Raw genomic sequence first — 20,985 nt, forward strand, 5'->3', positions numbered from 1 at the left:
AACAAGCCCACTCTTTCTTGAAACAATCCGAACCAGCGTCCGGAGTAAGTTTAACGATTCAAACCAGTACCGTGTCGTTGACCTCACCAGCCGTGTAAACCCGATCCAGAGGGGGCGCTGTGTCCGTTCTGCACTAGAGGAGGAGGAAGAAGAAGCCACCTCTGCTGCTGCACACACATCAACTAAGCGCTGTTTTTAACCATATTTAGTGTCAGTGGGCTGCATTAAACTCTATAATGCAAGCAACTTTAAAGGCCCATCGTATTTAGGGACTGTTGTTGAAAGGTTGGTCACTTTTCTGGCTTTATCTTTGACTTTTTCTTGTAGCGGCGTGATCTCCTGGTTAGCATGCTAAGCTAACGTTGACAGCCGGTGACTCGACGTTCTGCCTGTGAATGAATCAATTGAAACACAGTGCTTATATTTTCTGTTACCTCTAATTCATTTGTCAATTCTAGCATTCATTTACACCAGCGTGACCCTTTTATATCGTCGTGTACATTTAGAAACTTTCACCTCCCGACAGCTTTATGCACTCAGCGTGTCAGCCGGCGTGTATCCGTGCGTCCAACTGTTGTGTGTCTGAGTCAGCTCGTTGTGTATGTTTATATATATATTAATACATTATATGTGTGCATCTAGACGTGTGTGCAGGTCAGCTTGTTAACGTCCACACTCGTTTCTTAAGAGTCAGCACGACACACTCTTAGTGTCACAAAAACAATGAAATTGTGATCACAAAGTTGTGTGTTACACATTGGAACAGTGGTTTGTGTTTACTAGAAGTCCATATTAAACCTAGTCAGTCAGTTTTGCTCCAATTGGAATTTTACTGTCATCAGCAGACTTTTCCATCGGTGTGAAAATTCGACTTCCTGTGAAGCTGTGCACTTGATGTGGGAACAATCGGAGCGAGAAGGGTGTTTGTTAACATCTCTTTTTTTGTCCAGATCAGAAGTGATGGCTACCACAGAGCTGGAATCAGAGATCAAAACGGAGCAGGTGGCTTTCGATCCAGACTGCAGAATCCCAGTCAAAGTGCTGTACTGTGGAGGTAAATACCGCACCACATGTTTGACCTGGTTCCGATTTTTGCCTGGCTCACTTATTGTTCTTTTCTTTTTGTGCTCAGTTTGTTCACTGCCAACAGAGGTGAGTCACACATGCACACATACACACGAGCGCACACACACATGTTGACCATGTGTTCGTCCTCAGTACTGCGAGTACATGCCTGAGCCAGCCAAATGCAGACAGTGGCTGGAGAAGAATTTCCCTGATGTTTTTGCCAGGCTGACCTTGGGTGAGTGTCATCGTCAGGAGTGTCACTTCTTCTGGATCGGTTGGTGTGAATGTTCCTCTGGCCTTTTGTTTTCACAGGTCCAGCCGCCAACGCTCCCAAGAAGGAGCCGATCACTGGCGAGGCGCCCCCTGCTGTGGAGGAGGAGGAGAAGAAAAAACAGAAGAGAGGTAAGCCTGCAAAAATTCTACCATTTTAAAAAGGGAACCCACAGTTGGTTTGTCTTCTTGAGGCTTGCTGTTGAAAGACTCTAAAGACACGCACATAAAATACTTTTATGGCATTAAAAAATGCTTTTACAACTGGGTAAGGAAAGCTACTTGGATCTTTAGCACTATAGGAGTCTAGCCAAAACCCCTTAAACACCATGGTTCAGTGACGGGTCAGGTCACAGATACTACGTCCATATTATTATTGGTCTATGGTCCATCCAAGTATGAGTCGCAAAATGAAGTGACGTCATGGAGCCGATGGTGTGTAACTGTGTCCTTGGTTGACCTCTGCAGGAGGGCGAGGTCAGATCAAACAGAAGAAGAAAACGGTGCCTCAGAAAGTGACGATAGCAAAGATCCCGCGAGCCAAGAAGAAGTATGTGACGCGGGTGTGCGGCATGAATACCTTTGGTGAGATCAGCGCCTCATGTCGATGTCTCTTCAGCGTCTTAACTCTCTGTGAGTGTGTTTGTGTGTGTGTGTCAGACATCGAGCTGAAAGAAGCTCAGCGTTTCTTCGCTCAGAAGTTCTCTTGCGGCGCTTCAGTGACCGCTGAGGACGAGATTATCATTCAGGGAGATTTTACTGATGACATCATTGATGTGATTCAAGAGAAGTGGCCTGAGGTGAGCAGAGATTTTCCTGTTTGGACAAAGGTTTGTAAAGACTTAACGTGTGCGTTTGTGTGTGTCAGGTGGATGACGACAGCATCGAAGACCTCGGGGAGGTGAAGAAGTGAACAGACGAGGACGTCCTCGCACTCGTTTTCTACTTTATTTCCTGTAAATACACACTTGGCTGCTTCAGAGCCGAAAACCTTTCTATTGTTTGCCAAAGGTGTGATGTCTTCACCCAGGCCCCTCCCACCTCCCCACACTACTGTCGGAGAATAAACTGGTAACAAAACACGCACAAAACTGTCTGTCCTTCAGTGCCACACAACTGTAGAGTGAACACGGAACCACATCAATACGTTATCCTGTTTATGTCGTCTTATCAGTGCAGCTTTACCCCTGACTGAGCACTGCACACACACGCACACACACATATGCGCATGTAGCACTCCGCGGTCACTCTCCAGATGAACGCGACGGAGTGCTGCGTGTTCCCTACACCGATGCTGAACCAGGTGATGCCTCCGTTTCTGGTTCTGGAGGTGGTCGTGGGCTTGTTTGGGAACGCCCTGGCTCTGGTGATGTTCATGTTCCACAAGGACAGGTGGAGGCCCAGCGCCGTGTTCCTGACCCAGCTGGCCGTGGCCGACACGCTGGTGCTGTTCTGCCTGCCCTTCAGAGCGCACTACTACTGGCGAGGGAAGGACTGGCGCTTCGGCGACGCCGCCTGTCGCATCGTTCTCTTCCTGCTCGCCGCCAACCGGGCCGCGGGCATCTTCTTCCTCACCGCCGTCACCGTGGACCGCTACTGCAAGATCGTTCACCCTCTGAGCCGGATCAACCTTCTGGGGGGCGGATACGCCGCGGCGGTGTCTGTTCTGCTTTGGGTTCTGGTCCTGCTGGCCACCGGTCATCTGCTCACTGACCAGCAGTTCCTCCGCGGCGACAACCGGACGCAGTGCGAGAGCTTCAACATCTGCATGGTCTTCACTCCGCAATCCACCTGGCACAGCATTTTCTTTGTGGTCCACTTCGTCCTACCCACCGCCATCGTGGCCTTCTGCACGGTCCAGATCACCTGGCATCTCTGCAGCAGACCCGTGGCCCAGAGACCGAAGATCAAACGCGCCGTCCACTTCATACTGACGGTCGCTCTGGTCTTCGTCGTCTGCTTCTTCCCGAGCACCGCCTCCCGCATCGCCGTGTGGGTCCTCAAAGCCTGGTACCATCACTGCCGGCACTTTGAAGAAGCGAACCTGGCCTTCTACACCTCCATCTGCCTCACCTACTTCCATAGTGTCCTCAACCCGGTGGTCTACTACTTCTCCACGCCGGCCTTCAGCGGGACCTTCCGGAAGCTGTGCCACAAACTGCTGAAGAAAGAAGCGGTGTCTCGGCGCAGCGTCTACGTGGTCCGAGGGGCCCGGATGTAGGGACGTGATCTCTAGGGGGTCTGCAAGAAAGTTAACAGTTTCCAGATCAGACTGGTGTTTGATTATTGAAGAAGTTTGACCAACCCCTGCCGTAGAGTTCTCTCCATGGTCTTCTGGACCCTGTTGACCTACTCTACACTCTCCCTGACCCCCACACCCTCTCCCTTTTTCTTCATCCCCCTCTCCTCCCCCTCTCAGCCTGTCCACACCGAGTCTGGCTCTGATTGAGGTTTCTGCCTTTTAATAGGAAGTATTTCCTGGCCACCGTTTTCATTGTTGACTCGCTGGGACCCGTTTTTCTTTCCTCTTATATATTGTATTTAAACTGTGAACTATCTTGATAACTTTATGATTTGATACTATAAATTAAAGGTAGTACAGCTTGAGTTGGTCCAGTTCCTCGCAGATTCTCGAGTAGGATCCATTCAACTTGTGTCAGGATGTTGTAACTTTTGAAGTTTGACTTAGATTTGTGGTGAACAAAGGTATGAAAATTAAAGAAATTCAAATGATTAGAGCATTAATTGAGGTTTTCAAAGGAATGAACCAGATCACACTGATGTCTTGAATCTACCGGTGAGGAGTGAAGTATTTATGAATTATCAATTGTGTCATTTCACTTTAATAAAACACGCACACAAACACAACCATTTGTTTTAAATGAATGTAAAAAAAATAAAATATATTCTTTCGTGATCTGATTTAAACTTTCAGTTTTATTGTGAATGAAGTGATACCAGCGACATCGCTGACATCTTTATCGCCACCTCGTCAGTGACGTCATCGACAGAGAGTTTGACGTTTGTTCTCAGAACTGCCCGAGAAATATTCTTGCGTTTCATTTCAGCTCCGTGATGTCATCCAAACGACGTCATGGCACCATTTGAACTCGTATGTCCATTTGGTCGATAAGGCGTGTCACATTTTTTTAAAATGCATACATTGGTCCCATGTTAAAGTAGACATGCACTGATACCAGGACTAATGACTACAGTTAAATTCGCTCATAAAAAGAAGACGAAATCCACAGAAAAACTAAGTTTCAATTTCCTGTAGAATTCCGAAGGATAGTTTTTACTTTTAATTTAATGCGTTCAATATACTTTTAAATTTAAAAATTGGAATTTTAATAAAAATATATTTTAATATTTATGACTGTGATATTTGTGTAGAATGGTGAAAATATATAGAAAACCGCACAAGTTTCGAGCTCCGCGAAGGCAGCATGACGTCACTGATGACATCATCCGGGCTGGGCAGGCGGGCGCTGGTAAACATGTAACGGTGCACGGACCCATCAGCACCGACACCGAACCGTTGTTCAGTTGACCCACAGTAAGTTCCGTCCGAGCGGATCCAGTGTTTGCATTTCCTTCTTTTTTTTTATTCAACAAGCTTAGCTTAGCTTAGCGCCGCTCGACCCAAGCAGCAGCGCGTCTGGACTTGAGTCCAGGCGCTGGTTCCGAACCGTGGGAACGAAGACACCGAGGCGGCGGGAGCTCTGCTGTTATGACGTCACGGGCGGTGGTCGAGATCCCGGGCGAACAGGATTCAAGATTCCAGACGACCACGGCCGATGACGTCACCGGTAGACGCTCGTTCCTGTCAGCTCTGATTTAAATCCGCTCCTCAGGCCTAAGGTGGTCTAGGTGTCTCTGAGTCCCCTCTGACAGGTGGACAGGTGAGTTTGTGGGACCCTGAACCATGAGGTCAACCCACAGGTCACTCTGTCTTGTGGTCCTGCAGGTCCCGGGTCTCAGCGATGGACAAAAATGCGGTCTTGAGTTCTGGGAAGGTGAGCGGACTGAAGCCCCCCAGTAAGATCCTGCGCCCCGCTGGAGGACTCCCCAAGACATCGCCCCCATCCGGTGAGTGAGCAGATCTGGACCAGGGTGTCTTCGGTTCTGACCCCAACACGCTGTGCCACCCACAGGGACGCCCAAGCCGGTGCCGCCGGTGCCGCCGGAGCAGAAGAGCCCGGGCCAGGAGGACTTTGCGGTGGGACAGAGGGTCTGTGTCAACGGCAGCAAGGAGGGCTGGGTGCGGTTCGTGGGGGTCACGCAGTTCGCCCCGGGTCAGTGGGCTGGCATCGAGCTGGACGAGGCCATCGGCAAGAATGACGGGTCGGTGGCCGGGGTCCGATACTTCCAGTGCGAGGACGGCAGGGGGATCTTCACCAGACCCTCCAAACTCAACCTGCCCGAGAAGATGGAGGCCAACGGAGACCAGGTCCCCTCGTCGGACCCGCCCCCCGCTGTAGCCCCCGCTGTAGCCCCCGCTGTAGCCCCTGCTGTAGCCCCCGCTGCGGCCCCCGCAGCCATCGAACCGGGCCCGGCGGGTCGACCCCCCACAGGTATGATGATTCTGCACTCAGGTGCTGAACACGGAGACTACATGTGTGTGTGTGTTTGCAGGCAGGAAGCTGAGCGGGACTCTGACCCGGATGAGGGCCTCGAGTGAGTCGGTGTCCAATCTCTCGGATCCAGAGTCTTCGAAAAAGACCCGAAGAGAGTTAAGACTTGGTGACCGAGTCCTGGTGAGATGATGTACTACTATAGTGTGTGTCACTGATGTACTTCTATAGTGTGAGTCACTGATGTACTACTATAGTGTGTGTCGCTGATGTACTACTATAGTGTGTGTCACTGATGTACTACTATAGTGTGTGTCACTGATGTACTACTATAGTGTGAGTCACTGATGTAATACTATAGTGTGTGTCACTGATGTAATACTATAGTGTGAGTCACTGATGTACTACTATAGTGTGTGTCACTGATGTACTACTATAGTGTGAGTCACTGATGTACTTCTATAGTGTGAGTCACTGATGTAATACTATAGTATGTGTCACTGATGTACTACTATAGTGTGAGTCACTGATGTAATACTATAGTGTGTGTCACTGATGTACTACTATAGTGTGTGTCACTGATGTACTACTATAGTGTGAGTCACTGATGTACTTCTATAGTGTGAGTCACTGATGTAATACTATAGTGTGTGTCACTGATGTACTACTATAGTGTGAGTCACTGATGTAATACTATAGTGTGTGTCACTGATGTAATACTATAGTGTGAGTCACTGATGTACTACTATAGTGTGTGTCACTGATGTACTTCTATAGTGTGTGTCGCTGATGTACTACTATAGTGTGTGTCACTGATGTACTTCTATAGTGTGTGTCGCTGATGTACTACTATAGTGTGTGTCACTGATGTACTTCTATAGTGTGTGTCACTGATGTACTGCTATAGTGTGTGTCACTGATGTACTTCTATAGTGTGTGTCGCTGATGTACTACTATAGTGTGTGTCACTGATGTACTTCTTTAGTGTGTGTCGCTGATGTACTACTATAGTGTGTGTCACTGATGTTCTTCTTTAGTGTGTGTCGCTGATGTACTACTATAGTGTGTGTCGCTGATGTAATACTATAGTCTGTGTCACTGATGTACTTCTTTAGTGTGTGTCGCTGATGTACTACTATAGTGTGTGTCGCTGATGTACTACTATAGTGTGTGTCGCTGATGTACTACTATAGTGTGTGTCACTGATGTACTATTATAGTGTGTGTCACTGATGTAGTACTATAGTGTGTGTCGCTGATGTACTACTATAGTGTGTGTCGCTGATGTACTACTATAGTGTGTGTCACTGATGTACTACTATAGTGTGTGTCGCTAATGTACTACTATAGTGTGTGTCGCTGATGTACTACTATAGTGTGTGTCGCTGATGTACTTCTTTAGTGTGTGTCGCTGGTGTACTACTATAGTGTGTGTCGCTGATGTACTTCTTTAGTGTGTGTCGCTGATGTACTACTATAGTGTGTGTCACTGATGTACTTCTTTAGTGTGTGTCGCTGATGTACTACTATAGTGTGTGTCGCTGATGTACTACTATAGTTTGTGTAGCTGATGTACTACTATAGTGTGTGTCGCTGATGTACTTCTTTAGTGTGTGTCGCTGATGTACTACTATAGTGTGTGTAGCTGATGTACTACTATAGTCTGTGTCACTGATGTACTTCTTTAGTGTGTGTCGCTGATGTACTACTATAGTGTGTGTCGCTAATGTACTACTATAGTGCGTGTCGCTGATTTACTACTATAGTGTGCGTCGCTGATGTACTACTATAGTGTGTGTCACTGATGTACTACTATAGTGTGTGTCGCTAATGTACTACTATAGTGTGTGTCGCTGATGTACTACTATAGTGTGTGTCACTGATGTACTACTATAGTGTGCGTCACTGATGTAATACTATAGTGTGTGTCACTGATGTAATACTATAGTGTGTGTCACTGATGTACTACTATAGTGTTTGTCACTGATGTACTACTATAGTGTGCGTCACTGATGTACTACTATAGTGTTTGTCACTGATGTACTACTATAGTGTGCGTCACTGATGTACTACTATAGTGTGTGTCACTGATGTACTACTATAGTGTGTGTCACTGATGTAATACTATAGTGTGCGTCACTGATGTACTACTATAGTGTGCGTCACTGATGTACTACTATAGTGTGTGTCACTGATGTAATACTATAGTGTGTGTCACTGATTTACTACTATAGTGTTTGTCACTGATGTACTACTATAGTGTTTGTCACTGATGTACTACTATAGTGTGCGTCACTGATGTACTACTATAGTGTGCGTTGCTGAACTATGACCCAGATTCATCACCTTTATGGTTCTGGTGTCGGCAGATCGGTGGGACTAAAGCTGGAGTGGTCCGCTTCCTGGGAGAGACGGACTTTGCCAAAGGGGACTGGTGCGGAGTGGAACTGGACGAACCTCTGGGCAAGAACGACGGAGCTGTGGCCGGTACCAGGTAGACCAGAGGACGTGGTTTTCTTCTGTCACGTGATTGGCTGGTCACAAGTCATGTGATGTAATGACAAGGACCTGGACCCGGTCTCTTCACTCTCAGGTACTTCCAGTGCCTGACCCGGTATGGCCTATTTGCTCCAGTCCACAAGGTGACCCGCATAGGCTTTCCCTGCACCACACCCACCAAGACCAAGAGCGGCCAGAGGAGGTCGCTCTTCAGGAGGAGTCCCAGTGCTTCGTCCATCAGCTCCCTCAGCTCGGCCACCTCGTCCATCGGTGGAAAACCCAGCCGAGCCGGACTGGTGGGACTCTTCTTTCTCAGCAGTTTTGAGTTTGGACCCGTCTAATGGGGGTCCTCTTGTCTTGGGTCCAGCTGACGGAGACCTCGGCGTGCTACGCTCGCAAGATCTCGGGCACGACGGCCCTGCAGGAGGCGCTGAAGGAGAAGCAGCAGCACATCGAGCAGCTGCTGGCAGAGAGAGACCTGGAGAGGGGCGAGGTGGCCAAGGCCACCAGCCAGGCAGGTCAGGTCCAGCAGGAGCTGGTGCTGCTCAGGAAGGTCCGAGATCAGGTCTGTTAGCTTCACCATCCTGAGTTTTCTTCATCTTCCATTACATCTTCAACGTCAACGTCTCTCCTTCATGTTCTCTTCATGTTCTTTTTATCTTCTTCATTTTCTTTTTTTCTTCTTCATTTTCTTTTTATCTTCTTTATTTTCTTTTTTCTTCATGTTCTTTGTATCTTCTTTATGTTCTTTTCATCTTCTTCATCTTCATTTTTTAATTTTTCTCTTCTTATCATCTTCCCTAGATCATCTTATCTTCTTCATCTTCTCCATCTACCTCTTTTTCTTCCATCCATTCATTTATTTTCTCTTAAGCCCTTATAGAGTTTCTTTGTCCTCCTCATTTTCCTTATTTTCAGGATCTTCTCTTCATGTTCATCTTCATGTTCATCTTCATGTTCATCTTCATACTCTCTTCCCCTTCATCCTCTTCATCATCATCATCATCAAAATCCCTATCAGTAGTTTAACCTTCACGAGGACATCCAACTCATACTTTTCATCTTAGTTTGTAAAATCAAATGTTCATGCTGTTGTTATTCACTGTATTTATTGTGTACCTTTGCGCGTGTGTGTGTGTGTGTGTGTGTGTGTGTGTGTGTGTGTGTGTGTGTGTGTGTGTGTGTGTGTGTGTGTGTGTGTGTGTGTGTGTGTGTGCCAGTATGCTGTGGACATCGAGGCTAAACTGGATCAGCTTCGTTCTCTGGTGGAAGCAGCAGATAGAGAGAAGGTGGAGCTGATGAACCAACTGGAGGAAGAGAGAAGGTGAGACAGACACACAGACACACAGACACAGACAGACACACAGAGACACAGACACACAGACACACAGAAACAGACAGACACACAGAGACACAGACACACAGACACACAGACACACAGAAACAGACAGACACACAGAGACACAGACACACAGACACACAGACACACAGAAACAGACAGACACACAGAGACACAGACACACAGACACACAGACACACAGAAACAGACAGACACACAGAGACACAGACACACAGACACACAGACACACAGACACACAGAAACAGACAGACACACAGAGACACAGACACACAGACACACAGACACACAGACACACAGACACACAGACACACAGACACAGACAGACACACAGACACACAGACACACAGAAACAGACACACAGACACACACACAAACATACACACAAACATACACACAGACAGACACACAGACAGACAGACACACAAACAGACACACAGACAGACACACAGATAGACAGACATACACACAAACAGACACACAGACAGACAGACAGACAGACAGACACACAGACAGACACACAGACACACAGACACACACACAGACACACACAGACAGGCACACAGACACAGGTTGTATGACTGTTGTAATTCCCTCAGGAAGGTGGAGGACCTGCAGTTCAGGGTGGAGGAGGAGAGCATTACCAAAGGAGACCTGGAGGTGAGTCTAGGCTCGAGTCATCGTCACCTTAACACACATCCCGACCAGAACCAGCTTCATTTTCTGACACTGAGGGGCTGCTGTAGTGTCTGAGGTTCTGTTGTGGGACCAGGTTCTGTCACTAGTCTGTCTGAAGTCTTCAGTTAGTCTAGATGTTTGGATTCAAGTCATTCACCAGATCCTGGGAAACCTCAGACTCTCACTCCTTCATCACTGACTCATCCTCTCACTCCTTCATCACTGACTTTTTGTTCACTCCTTCACCACTGACTTTTTCTCTCACTCCTTCATCACTGACTTTTTGTTCACTCCTTCATCACTGACTTTTTCTCTCACTCCTTCATTACTGACTTCTCACTCCTTCATCACTGACTTTTTGTTCACTCCTTCACCACTGACTTTTTCTCTCACTCCATCACTGACTTTTTCTCTCACTCCTTCATTACTGACTTCTCACTCCTTCATCACTGACTTCTCACTCCTTCATCACTGACTTCTCACTCCTTCATCACTGACTTTTTCCCTCACTCCTTCATAACTGACTTTTTCTCTCACTCCTTCATCACTGACTTTTTCTCTCACTCCTTCACCACTGACTTTTTCTCTCACTCCTTCATCACTGACTTCTCACTCCTTCATCACTGACTTTTTCTCTCACTCCTTCATCACTGACTTCTCACTCCTTCATCACTGACTTTTTCTCTCACTCCTTCATCACTGACTTCTCACTCCTTCATCACTGACTTCTCACTCCTTCATCACTGACTTTTTCTCTCACTCCTTCATCACTGACTTCTCACTCCTTCATCACTGACTTTTTCTCTCACTCCTTCATCACTGACTTCTCACTCCTTCATCACTGACTTCTCACTCCTTCATCACTGACTTTTTCTCTCACTCCTTCATCACTGACTTCTCACTCCTTCATCACTGACTTTTTCTCTCACTCCTTCATCACTGACTTCTCACTCCTTCATCACTGACTTTTTCTCTCACTCCTTCATCACTGACTTCTCACTCCTTCATCACTGACTTTTTCTCTCACTCCTTCATCACTGACTTTTTCTCTCACTCCTTCATAACTGACTTTTTCTCTCACTCCTTCATTACTGACTTCTCACTCCTTCATCACTGACTTCTCACTCCTTCATCACTGACTTCTCACTCCTTCATCACTGACTTTTTCCCTCACTCCTTCATAACTGACTTTTTCTCTCACTCCTTCATCACTGACTTTTTCTCTCACTCCTTCACCACTGACTTTTTCTCTCACTCCTTCATCACTGACTTTTTCTCTCACTCCTTCATAACTGACTTTTTCTCTCACTCCTTCATCACTGACTTTTTCTCTCACTCCTTCATCACTGACTCATCCTCTCATCCTTCTTCATGTCGTCACTAGACTCATTTTTAATATGATGTCTTCTACTGTCGGTCTCTGACTTGGCTCCGCATGTACAAGTCTCTTCTTCTCCTGCTCCTCTGTGACTAACAGACACAAACCCGTCTGGAACTGGCCCACATCCGGGACCTGGAGCAGAACCTGCTCCTGGAGAAGACCAAAGCCGACAAGCTGCAGAGGGACTTGGAAGACACTCGGGTAACCTTGAGTGACTTGTGTGGTAGCGGGTCGGTAGTGATGACTCAGTAGGTGGTCATGGTGAGCAGCAGGAGAACCCGGACCCGCAGCACTGACTCGTGTCTGAACCAGGTGGCCACGGTGTCGGAGCGCTCACGGATCATGGAGCTGGAGCGGGAGGTGTCGGACCTTCAGCTCCGCCAGCGAGCATGGCAGCAGAAGGAGGATGTGGAGTCCGTGTCCCAGCAACAGATCAAAGGTCTCACGCTGCACATCCAGGACCAGGAGAAGAAGGTCTGGCAGCACCGGCGCCACACAGTGGTCTCAGACTGACAGTTCTGCTCCACAGATCAGCCAACTGAGCGTAGACCTGAATACCAAAGTCCAGAACCTACACGGTCTGCAGGAGGATAAGGACTCGCTGGAACTGCAGGTCCTCTCGATGGTGAGACCCTTAGACACTCCTGATGGCCACACATGAGCGTGATGTCACTTCCTGTCTTTCTTCTCAGAGTCAAACACTGCAAAAGACTCAAGAGGAGAACCAGACGACCCAGAAGACACTGCTGGGTACACATCCTCTCTCTCTCTGACACACACACACACACCGATACACTTACTCACACACAGTCACTCATACACACATATCCAATCGCTCACACTCACACATACACAAGTCCGCTCACACATACACTTATGTATAGACACATACACACATTCACTCACACACACTAACATACACACATGTTCTAATGTACACACATTCACTCACATAAACACATTCACTCACACACACCCAGACATTCAGACACACTCGCATACACACAAACACTCACATACACACATTCACTCACACACACCCAGACATTCAGACACACTCGCATACACACAAACACTCACGTACACACATTGACACACATTGACCCACATTGACACACACCCACATACACACATTTACCAATGTAGACACATTCACTCACACACACACCCAGACATTCAGACACACTTGCATAAACACAACGCTCACGTACACACTTTGACACACACTCACATACACACATTTTCTAATGTACACACATTCACTCACATACACGCATTGACACAGACACACATGCACACATTCACTCACACACACACACACTCACATACACACATTGACACAGACACACATGCACACATTCACTCACACACTCACATACACACATTGACACAGACACACATGCACACATTCACTCACACGCACACACACACATACACACATTGACATATATACACGCATTGACTCATATACACACATTCACACACACACAGTAAAATACATACAGACACCCCTCACTCACACAGACACACACACAGTTGTGCTTCATAGTAAATTGACGAGTATTTTCGTGTGCATGTGTTTGTGTGTGTGTTTATGTGTTGTGTGTGTGGCAGAGACGGAGCAGTCTCTGGAGAGGTCCAAAAACGACCTGCAGACTCTGGAGCAGCAGAGCCGGAGCAGGGAGACGGAACTGCAGGTCCAGTTGACTCAGGTGAGTCAAGATGCCGACTCAAATGTTGCGTCTCAATCCTTTGTGTTCTTTATGTGGCAATAGATTGTGACATGATTTGAACATGTGAAGAAGATCCATGTGTTCATGTGTCTCAGGTGACAGAGGAGCTGCAGCGCTCGTGTGAGTCAGTGCACGAGCTGGAGACACACACTCACACCCTGGAGGCTGAGGTGAGTCATCCAGCATGTGTGTGGGTCTTTGTATGCAATCCTGTGTGTTTGCAATCGTGTGTGTCTACAATCGTGTTTGTGTATTTACTATGGGAGTCAATGAGAACATCTGGAAAGTTCTGGATGTCTGTTATACCTTGGAAAAGATGTGTAGTTGAGAGAGGAAGCAGATGATTGTTGCAGACGTGTGAAAGAGGAGAAATGTCTTTAAAGTTTGAGTGACGTCTGAATTGAAACCAAATATTGGGTGTGTGTCTGGATTGGTAATTACAAATGTGTGGTTGATCTGCAGGTTTCACAATTACTTCATCTTCATTGCGGCCTTTGTGAAAGATTCTTCTCCAGATGAAGCTTTACTTGTTTGTTGACTTTAACACGGTAACACACACTAAGACACACTGTACGCACAGTGGAACACACTATGGAACACAAAATGGAACACACAATGGAACACACAACGGAACACATAATGGAGGGCACACTGTAACACACACTAACACGCATACTATACACAATGGAACACAGACTGTAACGCACAATGAAACACACACTATAACACAAATTATACACACAATGGAACATACACTATAACACACATTGTGTACACAATGTAACACACATCGTATACACAATGGAACAAACACATTGTGCACACAATGAAACACACATAATGTAACACACTAATAAAAGGGTTGAGTCAGTACTTGGGTGACAAAGGTCAGTCTGTCAAACTGAGCCTGAGAAACCTGGGTGTTGTATTTGACAAAGAGATGCAGAAAACGGACCAGAAACTGTTTCCTTCAACTGAGTGGAGTTCATAATCCATGCATTTGTATCTTCTCGTCTGGACTATTGTAACAGGTTATTTTCATGTCTAAACAAGAAGGATCTGTCTCGCCTACAGTTGATACAAAACTCTGCAGCGAGAATTCTGACCCGCTCTAGTAGAAGAACTCACATTTCTCCGTTTTAAAACTCTTCACTGGCTGCCAGTTTCTTTCAGGATCAACTTTAAAATTCTGGTTCTTACTTTCAGAGCTATTCATGGTCAGACCTTCCATCAGTAGATTCTGATCCAGCCTTACACCCCAGCTCGGGCTCTGAGGTCTGTGGATCAGAATCTACTGATGGTTCCTGCCCGGAGAGAAATCCTTCCAGACTGTTGCTCCTAAGCTTTGGAACGATCTTCCTCTGTGTTTGATGATCTACTGACTCCTTCAAGAAACATCTGAAGACACTTTTATTTGTTCAGGCTTTTCCCTGATTCTCTGAGACTCCTGTGTTGTTCTCGTTGTTATCTTGATCTTTTAAGTATATATTTTATTGAGTATTGTTTTGATTGATTAAGCGCTTTGTGACCCTGGTCTGGAAAATTGCTATATAAATATTATTTACTTACTTACACCATGACACACCATGTAACACACACTTAAAAACACTGTAACACGCACTACAATCGTACTGTAACAAACTTAATTACACACTACTACACACAATGTAATACACATTATAACACACAATGTAGCAAACTATTACACAATAATACACAAGTAACACACACTGTAATACACGCTTTACAACACAATGCACAAATACACACAGTAACAGACAATCAAACACACACTATAATTCACAACTAACACACAGTGTAATACACACTTTAACAAACAATCTGACGCACACTGTAACACATACTTTACTATACATTATAAAACACATTGTACCACAGACTTCGATAAACAGTCTTACACACAATATCATGCACAATGTTACACACAATATCAAAACATAAAAAAAATCCCCAAATAACACACACTGTAATACACACCAAAACACACAAAGTAATGCACACTGTATCACAGTTTATAACACGTGTCTGTGCAAGTGAATGTGATTCACGCTTGATTGGATCAGCAGGCGAAGAGTGTGTAGACGAGAGGAAGTGACATCATTGGGGGCTCTTACATAATCATGTGTGTGTATGAGAGCAGATGCTTTATTGATGCTCAGCCTGGGATGTTGTGTAGCAGCTTCTCTGCATCCAGAAGATTCTGCCACTCGTTAGATGTCATGTCTGTCCAGCCAGCGACAGCATCTTCATGTAGGTGACTCTGTGTGTGTGTGTGTGTGTGTGTGTGTATGTGTGTGTGTGTGTGTGTGTGTGTGTGTGTGTGTGTGTGTGTGTCTGCACAACCATATTGTGTCAGTTATTATGGCTACTTATATTGGTTGTTGGGAGTGTGTGGGTCTCTACATGTGCAGCCATGTTCTGTCATTTCACATGTGGGCTGTTGGGGTTGTGTATGTGTGTGTACCAAAAATACACAATTATCTTAATCATCATCAGTGTTGTGATTTGTGTTGTCATTGCAGCTGCAGTGAGGTTGTGGTTCAGTGTTGTGACTTGCGTTGTCGTACAGCTGCAGTGAGGTTGTGGGTCAGTGTTGTGACTTGTGTAGCTGCAGTGAAGTTGTGGTTCAGTGTTGTGACTTGTGTTGTCGTACAGCTGCAGTGAGGTTGTGGTTCAGTGTTGTGACTTGTGTTGTCGTACAGCTGCAGTGAGGTTGTGGTTCAGTGTTGTGACTTGCGTTGTCGTACAGCTGCACTGAGGTTGTGGGTCAGTGTTGTGACTTGCGTTGTCGTACAGCTGCAGTGAGGTTGTGGTTCAGTGTTGTGACTTGCGTTGTCGTACAGCTGCAGTGAGGTTGTGGGTCAGTGTTGTGACTTGTGTAGCTGCAGTGAAGTTGTGGTTCAGTGTTGTGACTTGTGTTGTCGTACAGCTGCAGTGAGGTTGTGGGTCAGTGTTGTGACTTGTGTAGCTGCAGTGAAGTTGTGGTTCAGTGTTGTGACTTGTGTTGTCGTACAGCTGCAGTGAGGTTGTGGTTCAGTGTTGTTACTTGCATTGTCGTACAGCTGCACTGAGGTTGTGGGTCAGTGTTGTGACTTGTGCAGCTGCAGTGATGTTGTGGGTCAGTTTTGTGACTTGTGTTGTCGTACAGCTGCAGTGAGGTTGTGGGTCAGTGTTGTGACTTGTGTTGTCGTACAGCTGCAGTGATGTTGTGGGTCAGTTTTGTGACTTGTGTTGTCGTACAGCTGCAGTGAGGTTGTGGGTCAGTGTTGTGACTTGTGTTGTCGTACAGCTGCAGTGAAGTTGTGGGTCAGTGTTGTGACTTGTGTTGTCGTACAACTGCAGTGAGGTTGTGGGTCAGTGTTGTGACTTGTGTTGTCGTACAGCTGCAGTGAGGTTGTGGGTCAGTGTTGTGACTTGTGTTGTCGTACAGCTGCAGTGAGGTTGTGGTTCAGTGTTGTGACTTGTGTTGTCGTACAACTGCAGTGATGTTGTGGGTCAGTGTTGTGACTTGTGTTGTCGTACAGCTGCAGTGAGATTGTGGGTCAGTTTTGTGACTTGTGCAGCTGCAGTGATGTTGTGGGTCAGTGTTGTGACTTGTGTTGTCGTACAGCTGCACTGAGGTTGTGGGTCAGTGTTGTGACTTGTGCAGCTGCAGTGATGTTGTGGGTCAGTTTTGTGACTTGTGTTGTCATACAGCTGCATTGAGGTTGTGGGTCAGTTTTGTGACTTGTGCAGCTGCAGTGATGTTGTGGGTCAGTGTTGTGACTTGTGTTGTCGTACAGCTGCAGTGAGGTTGTGGGTCAGTTTTGTGACTTGTATTGTCGTACAGCTGCAGTGAGGTTGTGGGTCAGTTTTGTGACTTGTGTTGTCGTACAGCTGCAGTGATGTTGTGGGTCAGTGTTGTGACTTGTGTTGTCGTACAGCTGCAGTGATGTTGTGGGTCAGTTTTGTGACTTGTGTTGTTGTACAGCTGCAGTGAGGTTGTGGGTCAGTTTTGTGACTTGTGCAGCTGCAGTGCTGTTGAGGGTCAGTGTTGTGACTTGTGTTGTCGTACAGCTGCAGTGAGGTTGTGGGTCAGTGTTGTGACTTGTGTTGTCGTACAGCTGCAGTGAGGTTGTGGGTCAGTGTTGTGACTTGTGTTGTTGTGCAGTTGGACTCGGTGAAACGGCAGAACCAAGGGAAACATTCTGAGCAGCGAGCCAGGGAGGAACTACACAAAGAACTGTGAGTTGTCAAGTGTGTTGAGCAGCCGATGCCTTTGTGCGACAGCTAAGTGACATTGTGTTTCTCTGCTGCAGCGAGGACCTGACCCTGGCCTCCCTCTCGCCTCAGGTACTGTTCTCCGCCATGACACTTTCACATCCTGCTGCAGCCGACCTGCGCTGACCTCTAGTGTGTTTCGTTGTGTGTGTGTGTCTGTGTGTGTGTCTCCAGGTTGATTCAAAGGGTCTCCAGACGAACATGAAAACAAGGTACAAGCACATCAGTCTCTTTGCGTCTGTGCGTGACTGATGATGAAACTTTGATTGGCAGTTGGTCCCGCATGAAGCTGAATGCAGGAAATAGAATCCCATAAATAGTTCTCTGTAAATAGATCTTCCTGTCAGCAAAATAAAAGTCTGATGAAAGTAAATTAATTCACAGAGAGGACAATGAAGATGGAGACATACAAGACCTCGTCACTGAGAAAGACAAAGAGCTAGAGGATCTGAGGAAGCAGGTACACACACACACACACACACTTCGACGTTGTGGAGCAAAACATCCTCCCTCCAGCAGGGGTCACTGCTGCTCTGGATGGTGATGAGACACTGTCATGTCTGCAGGTCGCAGAGCTGCGAGGGGAGACGCTGGAGCAAAGCCTGATGGGAGGAAGGAGCTCTGATGGAGAACTGACACCCTCAGGTGAGGACACGACAAAAACGAATGCTGGATCCTGTGTTGACATCTCCAACTGTCCTGCAGGGGGCACTGTTTTAGAGCAGCTGAGGGAGGAGAAGGAGTTTGCTGAGGGCCAGGTGAGTGACCTGTCACCATGGTTACTTTCCATGTCTGTTGTGTCCGTGGTAACTTTGCCTGTCTATTCTCACCATGGTTACTGTACCTGTCTGCTGTCGCCATCATTACTTTTCATGTCTTTTGTCGCCATGGTTACTGGGCCTGACTACTGTTGCTATGGTTACTGTGTTGTCACCACGGTCTGGGTCCATGTCTACCGTCTTTCACCATGGTTACTGTCTCGATTGTTATGTCGCTGCTTGGCTGTCTGCAGATCAACTTCTTAAACAGCGTGATCGTCGACCTTCAGAGGAAGAACGAGGAGCTGAAGGTCAAGCTGAAGGCTCTGGCACTCGCCGAGTTTAACGGAAACGACGGCAACGACGGGTGAAGCTTCCGACTTGTCCTTTTTCAGTCTGGTCAGGTGACTGGTCACATGACTCGTATCTTTTTCTTTTTTGTTTCAGTCTTGCCTCGTCCAAGCGAGACAAGAAGACGCCGCCGCGGCTCTTCTGCGACATCTGCGACAGCTTCGACCTTCACGACACAGAGGACTGTCCCACGCAGGCCCAGAGTCCAGACTCTGTACCGCACACCAGTTACCACGGCAACCCGGCCGACCAGCGGCCCTACTGCGACATCTGCGAGGCCTTCGGTCACGCTACCGCGTCCTGCAACGACGACCAGACCTTCTAAACCAGTCCTAGTCCTGCCAAAGTCCCAACATTCCTTTATTTTTATGACTGTCTACCGAGATGTGCAGCTTGGGTTCTGGTCCAGAGTGAAGAACCATCCGTCCTATCGTGACCCTCTTTGTTCAACACCTCCAAAACTCCAAAGTTCTCATCTGGTTATGGTCCACGAGCAGGAAAGTTCGAGAGACCGCACAAGGTTAGTGGTGCGACCCCGGACTACCCACAAATCACCGTTGCCGTGGCAACGGGGTGGCCACGACAACCGATCTTTTAATGTAGACGGTGATTGACGGCACGTTAAAATGGACGCCGGTCTTGAGAGACAAAAGCTTTGATTCTCAACCTCAGGAACACGTTCGTTCTAAAATGCCAACACAAGATAAAGTTCCGGAATTTGTTGCAATGTTGTATTTATAATGCATCATCAGCTTGATAAGCTAACGTTTGTAGCTTGTAGAGCCGTCACTTTGCACTCTTCACTTTACCAGTCAAACTTTTTCGTCATACGTATATATTCTGAGACTGCCGAGCTTCCGTGGAACCCACCAGCTCATCTTAAGATGTAGTTTATTTTGTATCACGTATATATGTTTAGTTAGCCTAGCTAGCTCAGTGTTTATTTCGTCAGCATGACTCTCTCTGTAGCACGTCTGCCCGACTTCCAGGAATACTTTGCTTAAACATAAGTGTCATGACAAGGTCTCACCAGCGCCACCTCCAGACAGGCACCAGAAACGTAGCATAGTTGAGTCTATGTAACTACGCAAAGATAACCTAGCTAACATCCTGCTAATATGCTAAGCTAACACGGGTGAATGTCCTGGTTTACTCTTCATATCAGAGTTCATAGTGAAGCACAAACGTTCTGGAATCTTCTAACAAAAAAAACAGACTAATCTGGATATTTTTATATTAACAAATCAATGCCATGATGAGGCTTCTTTTGTGTTTTGTTGTTCGCACAAACTTCTAAAGAAACATTCCAATAAAAAGGCACTTTAACTCACAATCCGGAGTATTACTTTGTGTCCATTATCCAAGAACTCAACAAACTGTGGGGGTACAGGTGGATCTGGTTACTCTTTGTGAGTCCACTTCGGCTGCGTTTCATGAGAAGGTTCAGTTCCGTTCAGGGGAATCCCTGCCACCATTTTAAAGTGATGGTTCTCCCAAAATTCATATTTCACTCTTTTTGTACTCACCCTCATAAGGGTTGGGATTCATTTTTTGTTGAGATTTTATTTTTATTTTTTAGAGTTACAGGCAAAAGTGTTTGTTCATTTTAATGTAGCAACTCCATTGTCTCTGTCTTCCTCCAAAAAGACACATAGAAACATCCAAATACCTCCTGCTCGCCTGTAACGTCAATCTTTTTTTGAAGCCTCGACAAGAGGAATTGTTCCAGAAATTGTATAAGTCTATATTTTAGCCATGATTTCCAGAGCGCATACAGTTTTCTGTCGACACTACAAGTGCTGGCCATATTTACCCGGATTACTTCCTGTCTGTATCGCTTGTTTTTCTTAAAACTTTTGCTATAAAAAGGCTCAAAATATAGACTTATTCATTTTTTCCATAACAATTCCTCTGGTCGAGGATTCACTACAAGATGTGTGTTAGAATGGTTCTCATCTTACCTTTCTGGGCGCAGTTTTAGTGTATCTGCCAATCAAATGAGGTCTGAATCGGCAGATCTGTTGTGTGGAGGCCCT

At 46.5% G+C, this 20,985-nt stretch overlaps 4 protein-coding genes across 5 annotated transcripts in view; 3 read left to right on the top strand and 1 right to left on the bottom strand.

The window, feature by feature from the left end:
- Positions 1–144: 144 nt before the first annotated feature.
- Positions 145–2,429, top strand: denr (density-regulated protein). Its single transcript, XM_087790848.1, has 8 exons — positions 145–285; positions 951–1,054; positions 1,133–1,152; positions 1,219–1,303; positions 1,381–1,470; positions 1,807–1,923; positions 1,999–2,138; positions 2,207–2,429. Exons 2-8 carry the CDS (start codon positions 961–963, stop codon positions 2,249–2,251), a joined length of 591 nt encoding a protein of 196 aa, XP_087646974.1. The 5' UTR covers positions 145–285; positions 951–960; the 3' UTR covers positions 2,252–2,429.
- A 98-nt stretch (positions 2,430–2,527) lies between these two features.
- On the top strand, positions 2,528–3,722 carry hcar1-2 (hydroxycarboxylic acid receptor 1-2). Its single transcript, XM_087790845.1, has one exon. It carries the CDS (start codon positions 2,594–2,596, stop codon positions 3,557–3,559), a length of 966 nt encoding a protein of 321 aa, XP_087646971.1. The 5' UTR covers positions 2,528–2,593; the 3' UTR covers positions 3,560–3,722.
- Positions 3,723–4,815: 1,093 nt separating this feature from the next.
- clip1b (CAP-GLY domain containing linker protein 1b) lies at positions 4,816–20,271 on the top strand. 2 transcript variants are annotated; one of them, XM_087790839.1, is made up of 23 exons: positions 4,817–5,240; positions 5,306–5,427; positions 5,493–5,912; positions 5,974–6,095; positions 8,281–8,405; positions 8,505–8,706; positions 8,778–8,975; positions 9,631–9,734; positions 10,367–10,427; positions 11,923–12,027; positions 12,139–12,300; positions 12,356–12,451; positions 12,519–12,576; positions 13,441–13,538; positions 13,655–13,729; positions 17,731–17,804; positions 17,879–17,912; positions 18,015–18,052; positions 18,225–18,300; positions 18,407–18,485; positions 18,546–18,598; positions 18,853–18,965; positions 19,046–20,271. In XM_087790839.1, exons 2-23 carry the CDS (start codon positions 5,322–5,324, stop codon positions 19,272–19,274), a joined length of 2,628 nt encoding a protein of 875 aa, XP_087646965.1. In that variant the 5' UTR covers positions 4,817–5,240; positions 5,306–5,321; the 3' UTR covers positions 19,275–20,271. The 2 variants fall into 2 exon arrangements, with proteins under 2 accessions (XP_087646966.1, XP_087646965.1); XM_087790840.1 differs by lacking the exon at positions 11,923–12,027 and having other exon boundaries at positions 4,816–5,240.
- The window catches only part of LOC148079326 (kinesin-like protein KIF2A), a 46,361-nt gene continuing 38,333 nt past the window's right edge, over positions 12,958–20,985 (bottom strand). Inside the window, exon 22 of the mRNA XM_087790841.1 lies at positions 12,958–13,011. The gene's annotated coding sequence lies outside the window, so the exon portion shown is untranslated. The remainder of the gene's footprint in view (positions 13,012–20,985) is intronic.

This window comes from Callionymus lyra, chromosome 5 (genome assembly GCF_982586985.1).
Source record: "Callionymus lyra chromosome 5, fCalLyr1.hap1.1, whole genome shotgun sequence".
In the NCBI taxonomy this organism is placed as follows: Eukaryota; Metazoa; Chordata; class Actinopteri; order Syngnathiformes; family Callionymidae; genus Callionymus; species Callionymus lyra.